The sequence below is a fragment of the Leuciscus leuciscus genome (assembly GCF_965113295.1).
Source record: "Leuciscus leuciscus genome assembly, chromosome: 1".
In the NCBI taxonomy this organism is placed as follows: Eukaryota; Metazoa; Chordata; class Actinopteri; order Cypriniformes; family Leuciscidae; genus Leuciscus; species Leuciscus leuciscus.
The window spans coordinates 33,245,274-33,263,238 of record NC_138725.1 but is presented as its reverse complement, the minus strand read 5'-3'; the positions used below and the strand labels follow the sequence as shown (position 1 = coordinate 33,263,238).

General features: G+C 41.7%; 1 protein-coding gene across 1 annotated transcript in view; it reads left to right on the top strand.

The window, feature by feature from the left end:
* prr36b (proline rich 36b) overlaps positions 1–17,389 on the top strand; it is a 29,241-nt gene extending 11,852 nt beyond the window's left edge. The window contains exons 2-5 of the mRNA XM_082140574.1: positions 1,497–2,179; positions 2,950–3,043; positions 11,950–12,164; positions 12,589–17,389. Of these exons, the coding sequence (XP_081996700.1) occupies positions 1,600–2,179; positions 2,950–3,043; positions 11,950–12,164; positions 12,589–16,292 (4,593 nt within the window). The 5' untranslated portion in view covers positions 1,497–1,599 and the 3' untranslated portion in view covers positions 16,293–17,389. The remainder of the gene's footprint in view (positions 1–1,496; positions 2,180–2,949; positions 3,044–11,949; positions 12,165–12,588) is intronic.
* The last annotated feature ends 576 nt before the right edge of the window (positions 17,390–17,965 follow it).

Sequence of the window (17,965 nt, the reverse complement as noted above, 5' to 3'; positions counted from 1 at the left end):
TTGATGTTGCATGTGGTTGAGTTAGTTTAAAAAGCTAAAATCTTTGATGTTCTTCATTACAAACTAATGCATTATTTAATCCGACTATATAGTTACTTTTTGTGATTGCGTAGTTGGGTTCATTTAGGCTGATAACATGGCAATTGCACTCGGATCCGTACCAAAATAATCAGTCCGAGATTGCCTGAACAAAGTTGTCCCGGCCCGATTGAAAATGAACACTGTAGTGAACCACTTTTGGTGAGAAAGCAAACCAACCCAACAAACCAAACTGTATCATAATTCATAATGGGAAATGTGGTGTGTAAAAAGCAGCACTGTCTGATTCTGAGCATTTTAGTTATTGCAGTTGAAAGCTGAATCAAACCAAGAAGAATATGTGTCATTGTAACAATTGAAGTCCCTGTTTTGGAACAAAGTGAACAATCTGCAGGTCTAAAAAAATTGTCTCTATTGTTCATATGCCTTGTGAACAGTTGTTTTCAAGTCAATGTGGTCATTGTTAATGTCATCAAGTACACAATTCCTATCAGTAACCGATGACTATAGATAGATCTCTGTCTAAGACATAATATATCTTTTCATGTCTATTTTCTCATATCTGGCAGCATATATGAATTGGGTTCTTTCCCCGGGGCTTTCTCTCTCTTTTCCATTACTGTCTCTCTCCCCCTCCCCCAAGTTTCTCTCATTTGGGATGCTCAGCTGCCTGGACCATCTGTGTGAGGACTAACTGAGGAGATTTTGTAATGGACAGAATGAGTCTGAGGGGTGGAGGAATGAATGTCGACCTCAGAAAGAAACTGGAAGATTCTGTAATATAATGAGGACGAGGTGTCCGGTGACACTGATGTCTGCCTTATGAGTGTGCGTTTTCAGTGTTACTCTTACTCAGTAATTTTTTTCCCATGCTCATTTGAGCCAAGCCACTTCCTCTTGTTGGCCTCTTCCACTGGATGAACTTTGCTGTGGAGCTGCTGCTCTTAAATCATGCAAACAACATCTGCGTCAGTAAGGCATTGTGGGTAATGCATCTGGCATTGCTGCTTTGCTAGTAGTTAGCAATTAGAAATCCCCCCAAAGGGTTTTGAAAACCCAGATATTTTTTACACAAGAAATGGCACCAAAATAATCTTATGATGGATGTCTTGCCATATGTAAAACGGTATTAATGACAGCTGTAATCTTATGCCAACCATCACTCCTAATAGATGGAAAAATCATCTTGTGTGGCTTTAATTTAGTTTGGTTACAGTTTAAACAGATCCACAAGCTCTGAATCAGCTGTTGTTTTCCCTCGGCACAGCAGGCTATTTACCTCATTCCTAATCTCTTTCTTAAGCGGTTTCTTCAAGCATTTGCATGTTAACCAAACCTGACTCTTTATCTGATTGTTCTCTTAGGTCCGTCCGCCAGTGAGAGGGGGTACGGATTTCTGTCTTGCTCAGACTTGTTTTTTATTGTCTGATAAACTCTTTTGTTGCTTTTGTTTTCAGGTCAATCGAAGGCCGTCTGATAGCAGTAGACTCCAACTAGTGCACTGAGTCCTGGGTTCCTGATTTCTCTCCTGCTGAGACGGACCTCCAGGACTAGGACAAGATGAAACCGGATGGTGTTGACACAGCAACAATGGAGCCAATGGAAGCATTAAATGCAGGTCCTGCGATCGAGGTGGCGCCAGTGGGTGAAGCTCAGGACCAGGCTTTGCCCACAATGCAAACAGAAGGTGAACCACAGCAAACAGAGGCACTTTCAGCAACCAGTGAGACTGGAAAGGACAAGCCTGCAGACCCCAAAGCTAAGACGAAGGCTCCTGCCAAAGCAAAGGCACCCACCGCTGGTACCAAGGCATCCACGACCAGCTCCCGTCCCACCACTGCTCAAAGCCGTCTAACAAACGGGGCACAGAAGTCGCAAGCTAATGGAGTCGCCAAAAAGACCACAACAGGAGGCCTGGAGAAGAAAACCTCTACCACTTCTGCTTCTAAAAAAACAGTTGGCTCCACTACTGCACCCACAACCAAGACCCCTACCAAGGTGGCTGAGAAGAAGCCGATGGGGACGGCGAGACCTGCCAGTGCTCCAGCCAATGGCTTGAAGACAACAGGGACAGCGCAGCCCCCCAAGAAAGCCCCTGCTGCACCAGCTAATGGCCTGAAGTCTAAACCAAAAACTACAGGTTAGTCAGAAGAATCATCTGAGCTTCTTGATTCTTGAAGATCAGTGAAGGCCAGGTGTTTCCAACCCTTCTCCTGGGGAGCTGGGCTGTATCCGAAAACACCCCCTATACCCTTAAATAGGGTCTTGAATCATACATCCATCCATTTTCCAAACCGCTGGTCCAATGTGGGTATAGCGTAATATCATACAGGTATAAATTCATACATTCAAGCACAATATAATTGACTATTAAATTGTTTAGTTAAGGTTTATACATGCTAGTTTCCATGACAGAGTTCAAGATAAATCTTTTTATCTTACTACTAGAGCTGCCAGCTTGCTAAGTTTCAAATGATTATTAAACAGCAAGCACATACTATGCCATAGCGGCGCACTCAGTTTCAGAATTCACTCACTCGTTTTCATTCAATCCTTCAAATGGACTATATTAGTGGAGTAATGTAGAGAATAGGGAATGAGGGTATAGGGGGCGATTTTAAACATAGTTCTGGAGTCCTGCAGACTTCATTTCCAGCCCGGCTCCAACATACCTGCCTGTAATTTCCAAGTTATCTTGAAAACCTTGTTTAGCTGGTTCAGATGTGTTAGAATCAGCAGGAATGTTGCTCTCCAGAAGTGTGGTTAGAGACCCCTGATGTAGGCTAGATTATTATTTTTTTTAAATAAAGAAATTCTGGTGTAGCACATTATTAAATTTCAAATTAACTTTCTGTATTTGTCTTGTTGTTCAGTGCTCTTAAACACCCTTACCATCATCCTTCACTCTAGCTCCAGCCTCAAGGCCCGCCACTGCATCCACCACCAAGACCGGCACCACTGGCTCTCCCAAACCTGATAGGCCACCTGTCGCCAAGACAACCAGGTAGGCGTCTCATTGGTTGAGCTCCTAGCCCAGGGTTTGTAGATTATAATTCCGCAATGTGGGCCATTGCAGTAGCTCATTCTCTTCCAAAGTCCTTCAGGCATTGCTCATTCAGCCTCACGTTGCAGTCCACATCTCTCACAATCTCTACTCTTCATTCACTGAATACTTAAAGCATTAGGCATCAATTCTAAGCCTGAACAGGAAAGAATTTTATTTGCTTGGAAATTAACTGGCACAGTCCTCAAATTCCTGATTACAAAAAACTGTGAGGGGGAACTCTCTCACGATTGAGAGAAATTTTAGACTCCCCAGAAAGTTTCCATAATTATACCAACAGTCTCGTCAGCCCCCCCCCCCCCCCAACACCCCCTCCCCCCAGTCCCCTCCCAAAGTGTGTAGTTTCACACAATGAGATGCTGATATAATGCAGATCTCAATATATCCAGGACAGATGCAGAGGCTAGGATGGTTATCATGCAGGGACACAATCTTAGTCATGCTGGGAATCATAACAGTGAGCTCATACGAGCTGTTTTGAGATGCCTGCAGACAGCCATGAACAGTGAAGGAGTTTTTTGTTACTTGTTTATAGAGGCAATGAGGGACATCCTGAGGCCTGTAAAGGAGCTCAGACTCATGATGTTATGTGTGGGTGGGGGAAAAATGTTTTTGTGACTTTTGTAGCATGTGAACTTTTGTAATGTGATATTTGGTCCTGCAACCATACATTTCTGCAGATCTCTTTAGATTTTGACAGATGTTGATCATCTTCTTTTCCTTATAAGATGCTTTAAGTGTGTGTTTTTCCCCAGTGCTTTTAAATTAAGGAAAAAGGACAAAAGTCAGTCTGTCAAAGTTCTGTTTTGGCTGTTTTAGGTCATTTCTCTAATTAATTGCTGTTTTAGTTAGTAAGTAGCCTTGTTCATTTAAAAAAAAAAACATTCGTTTAGGAGTAACCCATTAAAAGATGACAAAAAAAAGACAAATATATTTTTATATTCATGCTATAAAAAGTCAAAAACAGAGCTCTGCCATGACTGCTCCCACATCATAAAGCTGAACAGGAAGTTTATTTCAAGATTAATGGTGTTTAGAGTAAGAAAGCTGCTGTCTCAAACACAGATTACATCACATGCTGCTTGAAAAGGAAAGACAGTGTAAATGACACTAATAGCACTGCAGTATATTCCAGCACTGGGTTTAGGAAAGATAATCTGGGGAATCCATCCTGAGCCTTTGTTTTCCGTTTCTGCCTCATTATGATTGTAAGCTCAAACTCTAAATGGCAGCAAAAAGGCCTCTTGTTGTCCAATTAGTGCAGGACTTTGTGTTTGTATTGTTATTTTGACCCTGTGGGCATCTTCGATCTAACACGTATTTAATGCTACCTCAGGGCAAGGAAGACGAAATTTGTGCAGTTGAGCAGCATAACAAAACTTTTTTTTTTGACAGCAGTGTCTTAATAATAATTTAACATTTGCCTCACAGTCCAGTAATATATGACTCTGTTTTGGGCGCAGCACATTTTTTCTTTGCATTGTGTGAGTGTGAAGAGTCTTTGTGTAGTGTGCATATACGCCTTCAGCATTAGAGGTTGTACCGGGAATTCTGCATCTTCTGTACCTACTGGATTTTAAATAAATAAAACATATATTCATTAATGGTGAAAAAAAGCTTTTACATTGCTACATAAAATATGTAGGATTGCAGTTTCTACTAGCGGCACCACGCAGATTTGCAAAAAAATTATAACTGTTTCCAAACAGGTATTCCAAACATTCTCCAATGTTGCAGTTGGACTGCTGAACTAAATAGAGCAATGTTTTAAAAGCACTACAATGTTTAACACTTTTCAGGCTGGGATAAGGCAAAACAAGGCAAGGCAAGTTTATTTATATAGCACATTTCATACACAATGGTAATTCAAAGTGCTTTACATAGAAGGAATTAAAATAATCAAAAGAATATAATCAATAAGAATAATTAAAACAGTTTAGAATAAAAAAGGAAATAAAATACAGTGGAAACAGCTGTTATAATAGCTAAAAGCGGACTCACGATGCTTTGAGTAAACCCTTGGTATTCAACCTGCCGTTTCTCTGTAAATGTTGTTTTAGCCTAAACTCAATTTATTTGTAAATGTATTTCTATTACATGTGTTTTTATTACCCTGTGGCCAATACAATTATGTACAGCACTTTGGTCAGCGCAAGCTGTTTTAAATGTGCTTTAGAAATAAACTTTACTTACTTACTTACTTACTATTTCTAGCTGATGTGATCCTAATGATCTGAGTGATCTGTTAGGTTTATATTCAGTGAGCATATCTGCAATGTATTGAAGTCCTTGGCCATTGAGTGATTTATATACCAGTAATAATACTTTAAAATGAATCCTTAATGTAACTGGGAGCCAGTGTAAAGACCTGAGGACTGGTGTGATGTGTTCATATGTTCTGGTTCGGCTCAGCGTTCTGTATGAGCTGCAACTGTCTAATGGTCTTTTTGGGAAGGCCAGTGAGGAGTCCATTACAATAATCCACCCTGCTGGTGACGAAAGCATGCAACAAGTCTTGACTGGAAACAAAGCATCTAATTCTTGCAATATTTTTCAGATGATAGTATGCTGATTTAGTTATTGCTTTGACATGACTACTGAAACTAAGGTCTGACTCTAGTGTCCCACCGAGATTCCTGACTTGATGTTTAGTTGTTAGACCCCTAGCATCAAGGTATGCGTTCACCTTGAGAACTTCATCTTTGTTTCCAAACACAATGACTTCAGTTTTGTCTTTGTTTAACTGAAGAAAGTTTTGGCACATCCAACTGTTGACTTCATCAATGCATCGGCACAAGGAGTCAATGGGGCTGTAATCGTTAGGCGATAGGGCTAAGTACAGCTGTGTATCGTCTGCATAGCTGTGGTAAGCAATTTGGTTCTTTCTCATTATTTGGCTCATTGGGAGCATATACAGGTTGAACAGGAGTGGTGCAAGAATTGAGCCTTGAGGGACTCCGCATGTCATGGATGTCCACTCAGACTTATGGTCTCCTATACTCACATAATAACCTCTCCCTTCTAAGTATGACCTGAACAATTTTAGGACTATCCCAGAAAGCCCCACCCAGTTTTCCAGCCTGTCAAGAAGTATGTTATGATCGACAGTGTCAAATGCAGCACTGAGGTCGAGTAGTACCAGCATTGATAATTTGCCCGTTTCAGTATTTAAGCGAATATCATTTATTATCTTTATGAGCGCTGTCTCTTTGCTGTGAAGCGGTCAGACACCAGATTGAGAGATAAAGAGAGCAAGTATTTCAACATTAAGAAAAAACAGTCGTGTTCAAATGAATCCACAGCGTTGGTCGATAAAAGCAGTGCAAAGATGAATGCAAGTCATGCTAGTTGCACTTTGGTAATGCAGACATGAAAGAACTGACCCGAAATATGAATCATTTTGATTTATGTCGTAGCGCAACCTTAATGGATGAGCTCTTTCCTGATGATGATGTCATACTGATGTAAGAGCTATGGGCTGGTCGGTAAAGGGTGCGTCTTTTGCTAAACCATTTCTCATAAATTAGTTTCTCTCGTTCTTTGTCCCTTTGGCTCTCGTTCATTAGAGTTTAGACCTCCAGAGAGATGTTTTATTGCAGCCACTGCACCTAATCTCGAAATGGAGCGTGCGTGCTTCTCTGAGTGCCCAACAGCCAATTTGATGGATGCTTTACAACACTTCAGTGATTCTGAGTTTGCTGCAGCGCTTACGTGTTCTTCGCTTGTCTGATTTCTCCATCTTTCTAGGCTATGTGTGTTCACTGGTGTCCCGCTCCTGCAGTTTGACATGGCTGTTTTCTGGAAATGCACATTTGTCTTTTCAGTTTAGCTGTGAGACGCTGTGACCTGCTGCGAATTATTATTGAATTGTTTAGTTTCCTCGAATTTTAAAAGCCTTAAAGCATATATCGTTCCCACCAACAAGAAATAGTGATTAACTTAATTTCATGTCATTTCAAATCTGTATGACTTTATTTCATGGGACACAAAAGTAAGAATGTTGTTTAATGGTGTATAATGAAACTGAATGGAGGCATTATAATATATTATTTTATAATATATTATTAAAATAGCCACATTTTGTTTTCCACAGAAGATAATCATATGTGATGCGATCTGGGAAAACCCGTCGGATGTGGCGCTTGGCTTTTTTCAGTAAATTCCAAAACAGTTTGAATGTCAGTTTTTTGTCAATTTTTTTTTTCCATCAAATTATTATTCTATAACATCTTTTCTCTTATCTCTGAAAATATCTTGGCAAAATTCCCTTGTTTAGTGCAGAAAAACAGCGATAGTGTCAAGCTGAAAATACTCTCTTTCTCTAATGCATTCTATGCGACCATTTTCTCTAACGCACGCAGAGGTGAAAAAAACTAAACAATCGCCGTATATCCCATACACCTGTCCGTCTCTTAACACTACAAAGATAGTTTACCTATAAAATAAATCACATAACATGTACAGTGAATGTGTATTAGTGCGCATTTCGCACCAATCCTGTTTAAAAAAAAGAGTGCCAAGCGTCCCGACGGTGACAGTTAATTAAACCTGTTTTTTCCTCAAAATTCCGTTCCAGAAAATCATAGCGATAAACAGATAAACATAACTTTTGCTACCAACAAGCTATGATAAAAATAAAAACTTGGAAAGATTTGGAAAGGGCTTGATACCAGCTTCCATATGATATCAAAACCTGTAATAGGTAAAATTTCACCATGTGGTGGGTTTTCCCAGATCACATCACATATGGTCTTTTCTGTGGGGAACAGTCTGAAAGCCACTAAACAACAACAAACTGGCTGCATGTGCTGTCTAGTTAGTGCAGGAGTCTGTGTTTAGGCATCTTTGATTGGATGCATATTTGCTGCCGCAAGCCAAGAAATCACTGCAGATGTGCACATTAAGATTTATGACAATTTTTTTGCTGTTGGGGTAAAATACATAGATCAAATTTTATTCAGATGAACGACTATTGGCCTTTATTAAGCAAACACAGCAAGCTGACACGCAGGTGAGTGCCAGCAGGTAGACGCAATTTCATCAAACGCTGCTGAATCACAGCTTCACTAATGCATTGGGATTCAACCTGAAGGGACGTGAACCTCTTTATTGAGGTTAAAGAATCCCTTCAGGCCAGAGTGCCTTATTAAAATCTCATCAGCCATAGTCTGCCAGTCACTGGCTCAGGAGGAGGTCGTCTTCCTCATTGCCGCTGTGGCTTCAGGGGAAGTTTTGTCACTCACAAATGTAACAGCAAGTTAAACAGTGTTTATAAACCAATCCGACTCCAGGCTTCTCCTTCGCTCACAAATCATTAAAGTGCTATCTATAAAATGCCTGAATTGCGTGCCATTAGCTTGAGGCAATTCACGCAAATGCCTGTGTGTCAATGTGCTTGGATTGTTTTTAAGCTTCTGTGCATTTTGGGGTTTTAATCTGCATTGTATTTGCCCCCAACCATGACACAGATCTGACAGCAAATTACACTCAATTGAGGATAAAATGGAAAGCGATGGCCTAGTTTGTTTTTGTTGTTTGTTTTTTTCTATTAGGGAAATAGTTTACTTAAATATGATAATCAATGGCATTATGTACTCACCCTAATGTTACTCCGAACCTGTATGACTTTCTATATTTTGCAGAAAATTCAAAGATAAGCTTGCAGATTTTCAACAGAGTGCATGTAAACGAACAATGTGCACTCTTTTTTCGATATTATCTGCACCCATATATCACTGTTTATTTGTCAGCAAATGTATTTTGACAGCTCCAGGGCTTTTGTCAAAACTACAGCTTGAACTTCCACATTTTTGTATTTCGCCCACGGACAGTCGGATCGACAGACGGGTGTGCCAAAATCAAAGTGCATTGTGGGTGTTAAAGTTTTTGGTAAAAGAGAATGCCACAGCCCCTTTTCTCTGTTTTCTCTAGTCATGTTGCACCGATTTCAATATATCTTCATATTTCTGCTGCATAGACAGCCAAGTTTTATTAAAAGATCATCTTGACAGCAGTAAATTACCACATTTTAAGTTCCTGAAAGGACAATAAAGCAACACCAGTGTGCTATTAAAGTACCACAAAAGACCCAAATAATACAGTGCACAAGTCATAAATGCCTATTGTTATGGTGTATTATTGTGCCTGTTTTGGAGCTTGACAACTCCTGGTCACTGTATTCTTTCATTGTATAATAATGAGGTTTTTGTTTCTCTGTCCCACACTCTCTTGAACTCATTCTCTGTCTCATGTGTTACAAGAGAATGATGCTTCTGCTAATCTCTGCAAGCTCTCTTGCTAAACTGAGTCATCCTGTCACTGTAGATTATACATATCAGTTTTATGTTTGAGATTAAGAGGAAGACTTTTATAGAACCTCTCATTCGCTCTCTTTTTCTGTCGCTCTCATCTCTGTCTTTCTCATCTCATAGTACATTCTTCCCTATACTAGGCACAATTTTCCCCCAATGTTCCATTAAATAATTATTTATTTTCTACCTGGTATATGTTGACTCTATGATTCCAACCTGCTGTGTGTCTTTACTGTGGTCTACTAAGTATGACTTTTTGATTCTGGTAAATTCAAGGAAGAGATGACTTAATGAGAGAGAAAAAGCATTAAGGTCAATATTTAGAGCTCATCATGATGTTTATAATGATGGCTTCTATTTTATATTAAAGTGATAGTTCACTTTGAAATTAAATTTTGGTATGTTTTAGCTTACCTCAAGGGCATCCAAGATGTAGGTGTCTTTTTTTCCGCAGTAGTTTCAATTTTGATATTTTTAGGTCAAACCGTTCTTGTCTGTCAGTCATATAATGCAGGTCTGTGGTCACCACCTGAAAGAGCATGCACAGAGTCCAAATTAAAACAATTCCCCATCGTCCAAATTAAAACAATTCCCCATCGTCCAAATTAAACAATTCCCCATCGTAAGTACACATTGATGGCCTAAGACACGAAACGAGCGGTTTGTGTGAGAAAACGAACAGTATTTATATCGTTTTTACCTCTTGAACACAGCCACGTCCAAGTGATCTGAGAGCGCGGGCGGGTATAGATATATACACTAGATGTCGCCTTGGCTACGGTTTCCAATGAACTGCAGTAGCCAAGGCAACATCTAGTGTATATATCTATACCCACCCGCGCTCTCAGATCACTTGGACGTGGCTGTGTTCAAGAGGTAAAAACGATATAAATACTGTTCGTTTTCTCACACAAACCGCTCGTTTCGTGTCTTAGGCCATCAATGTGTACTTACGATGGGGAATTGTTTCATTTGGACGATGGGGAATTGTTTTAATTTGGACTCTGTGCATGCTCTTTCAGGTGGTGACCACAGACCTGCATTATATGACTGACAGACAAGAACGGTTTGACCTAAAAATATCAAAATTGAAACTACTGCGGAAAAAAAGACACCTACATCTTGGATGCCCTTGAGGTAAGCTAAAACATACCAAAATTTTATTTCAAAGTGAACTATCCCTTTAATAACTAAATAATATAGATTATATATATTATTAAATATATTGGCCATCTTTCAAAAAAACTGCACACCTACTTTATGAACTGTACACAGGCCTAATTATCAAGTTGGCTCACAGACTAATGTACTAATCCAGGTTGTGAGCTTAAGTAGGTGTTTTTGTAAAGTGAAACTAGGTTGAGGAGCTACAACACACCACTGCATTAATTCATGTGTGGTTTTCTCTGTCAGGTTTATCTGTTTATAGACATGCCCTCTTTGTTCCAGAACTTTCACTGCAGGATCTCTCTCTCTCTCTTGCTCATCCACTCACTCTCTCACCTGATACTCCATATGTAGGACACCACAATTTTTGTAGCATCTCATCCCCGCAAGTGCTTTGCCTATATGAAATGTGGAATGCATAGAGCATGTATTTTAGCGAGATCCATACTCTTTTCCCGAGTGGGATTTGCATGGTTATTTTTACTCATCACAATGAAAGATTTACATGGTGCTCGTTGTGCCTTGTCGCCCAGCCTCGTGCTCTCCAGCTCTTTATTTAGAACAGGAGAGACACATGCAGTGGAGCGTAGACAGAGGAAATCAGAAGCTCCAGCCAGACCCACAGGATGTAGGCTAGTTTACTCAGACTTGACCTGGACAAGTATTGAGTCACTGGCGTGTGCCGAGTTTAACTCGCACTAGACCAGAATGGACAGATACTAGATCCCTTTCTCAGGGCAAAACATGTATATTATCACTGAGTCAGGCACCGCAGGATAGAAGAGAGGCATTATGGGTAGATAACTGGGGGAGGGGTTTTCTTGAGGAGAATGTTTTTGCTAGTATTAACATCGCTCTAGGTTGTGTTACGGAGCTGCCTGTCCTGGCCTTCTGTGCTGTGACTAACATACCTCTGTCCAATGAGTCACTGCTCTAGATGGGATATATGGGCCATCACCCACAACTAAAATGTCATAAGAAGAGGAAGATGGAATTGTCCTCATACACACTAGTATCAGAACTTCTCTGTGTGATCTTTCAGTCTGCTGTTTAACTGAAAGGGGTCTTTGTCCTAGCTGGACATGAAAGCTCAACTGAAGTCTCTTCTTCTAAAATCTCGACTTAAAGGGATAGTTAACCCAAAAAGGAAAATTCTGTCATAATTTACTCACCCTTATGTTGTTCCAAACCTGTATGAGTTTCTTTCTTCTTTTGAACACAAAACAAAAGAAAGAAACTCATACAGATTTGGAACAACTTGAGGGCGTGTAAGTGATTAAAGAATTTTCATTTTTGGTGATCTTTCCCTTTAAAAAATGCCTTAATGACTCACCACACCTGTTATTAAGATTTGACTGCTATCTGCAGGTCTGTTGGCTCTGTTCCTGCTGCTCGTTCTTCACCTGCTGCCCCTAAGCCTGCGACCCCAACAACTCCTGGCAAAACATCTACATCCAGACCAACTTCTGCTACACCCAAGACACCATCTACTACTGCTAAACCTTCTCCTGCTAAAACCACAGCACCCCCTGCTGGTCGTACTCCCACTCAGACTCCTAAGACCACAACACCCGTCAAGAAAGGTGGGCACCTCGTGGAATACAATAAACGCATCCATGTAGTACAGATGTAATCCTTGGAGCATTCATACTGTGTTCAAATACTTAGGGGTGGTGGTAGCGCAATGGATAAGACACATGCCTTTGGTGTGAGAGACCCGGGTTCGAATCCACTGTGAGACACCAATGTGTCCCTGAGCAAGACACTTAACCCCTAGTTGCTCCAGAGGCGTGCGACCTCTGACATATATAGCAATTGTAAGTCGCTTTGTATAAAAGCGTCAGCTAAATGAATAAATGTAAATGTAAATGTAAATGTAAATACTTGATACTGACTGATATTTTAAGAGTAAATATTTTATAAAATAGATACTTTCAGTCTACAGTATTTAGAGTGCTATTTAAATTGTGATACTGAGTTTGAAATTATACATTCTGTTTTCTTTAGATGCCAGTAAGCAGCCATCCACTCCAGCAACCAAGAAGCCAACATCTTCTCCACTTACCCGGCCAGCACCAGCCAAGACCACCAAACCTGACACACCTAAGTCAGCCTCCACTGCAAAGGCAGAATCAGCCTCCAAGAAGCCCACCACCTCCAGCAAGGCGGCAGATGTTAAGACTAGTAAACCCAAGGAGAGCAAAGCAACACCTTCCAAGGAGATCAGTGCAAGCTCAAAGACCACAGCCAGCAAGCCAAGTGCTAAAACAAGCAGCCCAAAGAAGTCAGTTGGCAGTAGCACTCCAATGCCAGTGAAGGGTGGCCCTAAAGCCTCCCAGCCAGCAGACGTAGCAGCCACAGAGGTTGAGAAGAAGGATGTGGTATCTGCTGTGGTTGTAGCCACTGCTGCAGCTTCTGTTGCTGCTGCTGTTGTTTCTGTGGTGACCTCTGAGGAAGCCCCCGAAGAATCAGCTACAGCTTTTGTTCCTGCTGCCACTGAAGAGGCACCTGAGGACTTGTTTACCCAAGTCAATCCTGCTGCCTCTGAGGTGAAATTAGAAGACTCATTTACAACTCTCATTCCTGCTTCCTTTGAGGACTCTAAAGATGATTTTAAAGAAACGGCTACATCTGTCTTTGCCCCTAAGGAAGCAGCTGAAGACAAAGTTACTCCTGTCATTTGTCCTGTCTCTGAGGAAACACCTGAAGACATAACTATGTCTGTCATTACCCCCACCTCTGATCAGGCACGAGAAGAAACTCTTTCACCCGTCATTCCCCCTACCTCTTATGAGGCACCTGAAGAAACAGTTTCACCTGTCATTCCTCCTGCTTCTGAAGAAACACCTGAAGATAGAACTACATCTGTCATTACCCCTACCTCTGATGAGGCACTAGAACAAACTGTATCATCTCTCATTCACCCTACCTCTTATGAGGCACCTGAAGAAACGGTTTCACCTGTCATTCTTCCTGCATCTGAAGAAACACCTGAAGATAGAACTACATCTTTCATTACCCTTACCTCCGATGAGGCACGAGAAGAAACTGTATCACCTGTCATTCCTCCTACCTCTTATGAGGCACCGGAAGAAACAGTTTCACCTGTCATTCCCCCTATCTATTATGAGCCACCTGAAGAAACTGTTTTAACTGTCATTCCCCCTACCTCTTATGAGGCACCTGAAGAAACAGTTTTACCTGTCATCCCCCCTACCTCTTATGAAGCACCTGAAGAAACTGTTTCACCTGTCATTCCTCCTTTCTCCGAAGAAACACCTGAAGACACAACTACATCTGTCATTCCCCCTACCTCTTATGAGACACCTGCTGAAACTGTTTCACCTGTCATTCCTCCTGCCTTTGATGAGGAACCCGAAGACACAGTTACACCTGTTATTTCTCCTACCTCTGATGAGGTAGAGCTTGTCTATCCCCAGGATGTCACCCTGAGCATGAACACTTATAAAGATGATAATGCCATGTCTCAACTGGCTGCTGAAGTGGATCTGGTCAGCCTGGAGGAACCAGTGCCTGCTGTGTCTCCCCTGGGCACCACAATACTGTCCCCACCATCCTCTCCCACCGGCCCAACATTCATGCCAGTCGAGCTCCCAAGCTCAGCTCCCATACTGGGGTTGCAGGGTCCAGCTGAACTGTGGGCACAGAGCTCTTCACTGTACACCAGCACTGCGACCATAGAGAACCAGGAGCAGGAAAGTCAGCAGGATGAAGAAAGTGAGCATGATGATGAAAAAGAGCAGAATGATATACAGATGCCCTCTGCAGCAAAGAATGTGATGGGAGACTTTGGTCTGCTGGGCTCAACTGGTGTGGATCACATCAGAAGTGCAGCTCCTGCCTGCCCCTGGCAAGAAAGAGAAGAGGCAGTGGAGAAAGCTGAAGAAGAGATTAATGAAGACAACGATGAAGAGGAGGAAGAGAAAGAGGAGGAGGAAGAGAAAGAGGAGGAGGAAGATGAGGAAGATGAGGAGGAAGAGGTTAGAGAGATTGGCATAAAGGAATCAGTGCCCCGAACAGAGAAAGAAGATGACTTTAAAAAGGGGGTGGCAGATTTTGCCAGCTGTGATTGGGGTATGATGCAATCAGATGACATGTACAGCAGCAACAAACATGACTCAGAAGTGACATCTCCCTTCAATGCTGAAGACAGCTGCAGTGCTAAAAAGACAGGTGACTTCATCATGAGCGAGACAGACAGGGAACAGCCATTCACAGGGCCTCCTGGAATTCAGTCTTTCGGTAGTGAAGATGAAGAAGATGATGAGGAAGATGAGCATATGAAGGAAGACATGGATCTGGGCTTAGAGCATGATGATGAGTATTACAAGAAACAGAAAGAGTTAGAGAAGGAGGACAAAGATGTGGAAATGGTCCATAGGCACATGGCTGAAAGTGGACTTGGAGTTTGTGGAAATGATAGTAATGAAGATGATGATGATTACACAGAAGAGCGTCATCTAGATCTCAAGGGTCACACTGCTGCAGCACCATATATGCCTTTAAAAGCAGCATGGAGTCATTCAAATCCATTTTCTGATCCCTTGGCCCAGCCTGCTTCCGTCCTGTCTGAATCAAGCCTGTCATATTCAAGATTTCAAGAGCCAGAAACACTTAGCAAATTCCAAGTCGATCCAGACACAACCACCAAATTCTCAGCTGATCCAGATACACCACCCAAATCCCCAGCTGAGGCTTTTCTGGACATGAGTCCACCTCTGATTCAGGCATCAGAACCTCAATCTGATATTCGCAAGGATACTGGGAGCTCTGTCCCAGCAGAGTCAGGTATCTTGGCTGCTCCTGCAATTGGAATGTCCCAGTCCAGCACTCTCAGTGGGACAGCCCTAGCTGCTCACAGCAGCAGTGAGACCAGCACACCTGAAGAGCTTCGGGATTATGACAGCAGCTCAGGTGTAGAGTCCCGATCAGACAAGCAGCAAACACCAGTCCCTGCCATGCAGACAGACATGGAGCAGGACCTTGGTATTCACCTTGAGCGTTGTGATGGGGAAGAGGAAGAGGCAGAAACTCTGCCGGCCGATGAGGTACTGGGTGATGCTGCAACAGCGCCAGCCTCTGTTCCATCATCACCGTCAACCTCCGGTGATGAGGCCAGTGATACAGAGGGTGAGATGCAGATAAATGACCCTGATGTCACAGTTGATGACAACACCACAGTCCCCCACAACCTTGCAGCCCTGGAGGAGGATGAGGAGGCCCCTGAACAGATTGGAGAGGAAGATGGTGATACGCCTCAGTCAGCCAACTCTGTGGCCTCCTATGGTTTTGACTGCTCCGCATCCATCTCCAATGCCCACTCAATGGCTGAGAGCTGTGGAAAGAGCCCAGGTATCTTTAGCTTGGAAAATGAAGAGCAGCTTCCGGAAGAGGCTAAGGATCCCTCTTTCATCAAGGAGCTCACCCTGCCAGCAGCTACCGCCTACAGTGATGACTTGTTGGGCTGCCCAGTGGATTTGCTGCCTATAAGCGAGCCCACAGAGAGAGATGCTGGGTTTGACGAGCACTACATGCTGTGTAGTAAGACAGACCCAGGCTCTATGGAGGAAATGGATCCCGAGTCCCCCATGCACCTCTCACCCCAACATGGGGACGATTCAGACGGCCAGCCACCTTACTACTCTGCTATATGTGATAAGACTGATAACTTTCTGGCAGGTAACGTATAAAGTCCCTACTTCGGAATGCACCTTGTCTACCCCAGACCCCAAGCTCCCACCCTGTGTCCTTCATTTCTTCCAAATGTGGGGTTAGCGAGTGAAGAAATGATTAGAAATAAGTAATAGAAAGGGGAAAGACAAAATGGAGCCGCCAGGTGAGGGATTATAGCTTTGTCTGAGCTGCTCTCTGTTCTTTTATTACCACGGTGATGGTTATGATTGTATGGCTTAAATTTGTGTATGTACAGTAGCTATTCTCATTTTCTATTAGAATGTACTTTTTAAATAACACTGCGCTTCATGGCACCCCTGAACCTGCAATGTTAGACTAAGTTAAGATAACGTCCTTTGATGAAAGGACAAAAATGCAAAAAAAAATAAACACTTGGTGGACTCCAACTACCTTTGTATTTATCCTACTGTTTTTACCAATCAAATGTCAATTTTTTATACTTTTTTTTTTTTTTTTTCTTGTTTTAATTTGATTTGTTGTTAAGATCCCTGTCTTACCTTAATGTTTGTACACACATCAGTTTTCCTGCACTGTAAAAGTAGCTTTACTGTCTTTTTAAACTTATTCCAGTGTCCAGCACTAACTGTTTTAGCATTAAATACAGGTTAGATAATCTTCAGAAGCTTTTCACTCTCAAAGTGTTTGACATAGGGGGGTGAATAAGTGTTAGATGGCAAGTCATACTCCAATTTTTGTTTGTGTTTTGTTAGTTTTGGGCTACTGCTGCGCATTTTAGTGAAGGATAACATAGATTGGCTCGTAACTTAAGTGCTTTAAAGTACTGGGCTCAGATTGATCTGGATTCTTTCATTTACAGTAGTTGGACATTTGTACTTCAGAACGGACTACTATTTCTGTTCATGGAACTTCAAGTGTTTTCTTGCATTTGTAAAACATAAAATGATGCTCGCAGGTCAGTGTACTGTGAGTATTGGGACATTTCAACAAGAATTGGAACTGCATGTGCAACTAATTAAGAAATTGTTATAATCTTGATATGATTCCAGACATCATCCAAGGATGTTTGGACATTAATGATTCACAATAACTAAAGTTTTTTTCCCCAAAATTCCATTAAACATCATTGCAAGGCTGTCTGTTCCTGTTTGTTTTGTTTTTTGAGTGGCATGATGGTCTATTCTCATCCGAGTGCTCCTGTGGAATTTTATTTGAACAGGAAATGGATATCTGCTGAAATGGTGTTTATTCCAGATGTATTTTGATGAAATGACAGTCAGTACTCATAGTCTTTAACCCCCCTCTTCAATAGCATGTCATTCCTCCTAAACTGAACACCAGAAAAGGACCCCTCCCTGAAAGCCAAACACAACAAAGTTGCATGGTATCTCAAGGAATTAATTGATGAATTTCAAGAATTGCCTGTTTTCATGTAGCATCATTAGACATAAATGCATAAACACAAACTTGACACACATATTTCAAAACCTGCCTGAATGTTACATTTGGTCCTGTAAGGGTGTGTCAGGGAACCTTCTTTCTTGCTTTTCCTTTTCCATCTCTTAGTATCTCTCTCTCTCTCTCACTCATCTACTCAGCACTTCCTTTCTTACTTTGTTTTTAACCACCCGTCATCAAAAAAAGTCATTTTACATCAAAAATATCTGGAGGTGAAATTAACAAAGTACAATTTATCATCCATTTAGCTCCC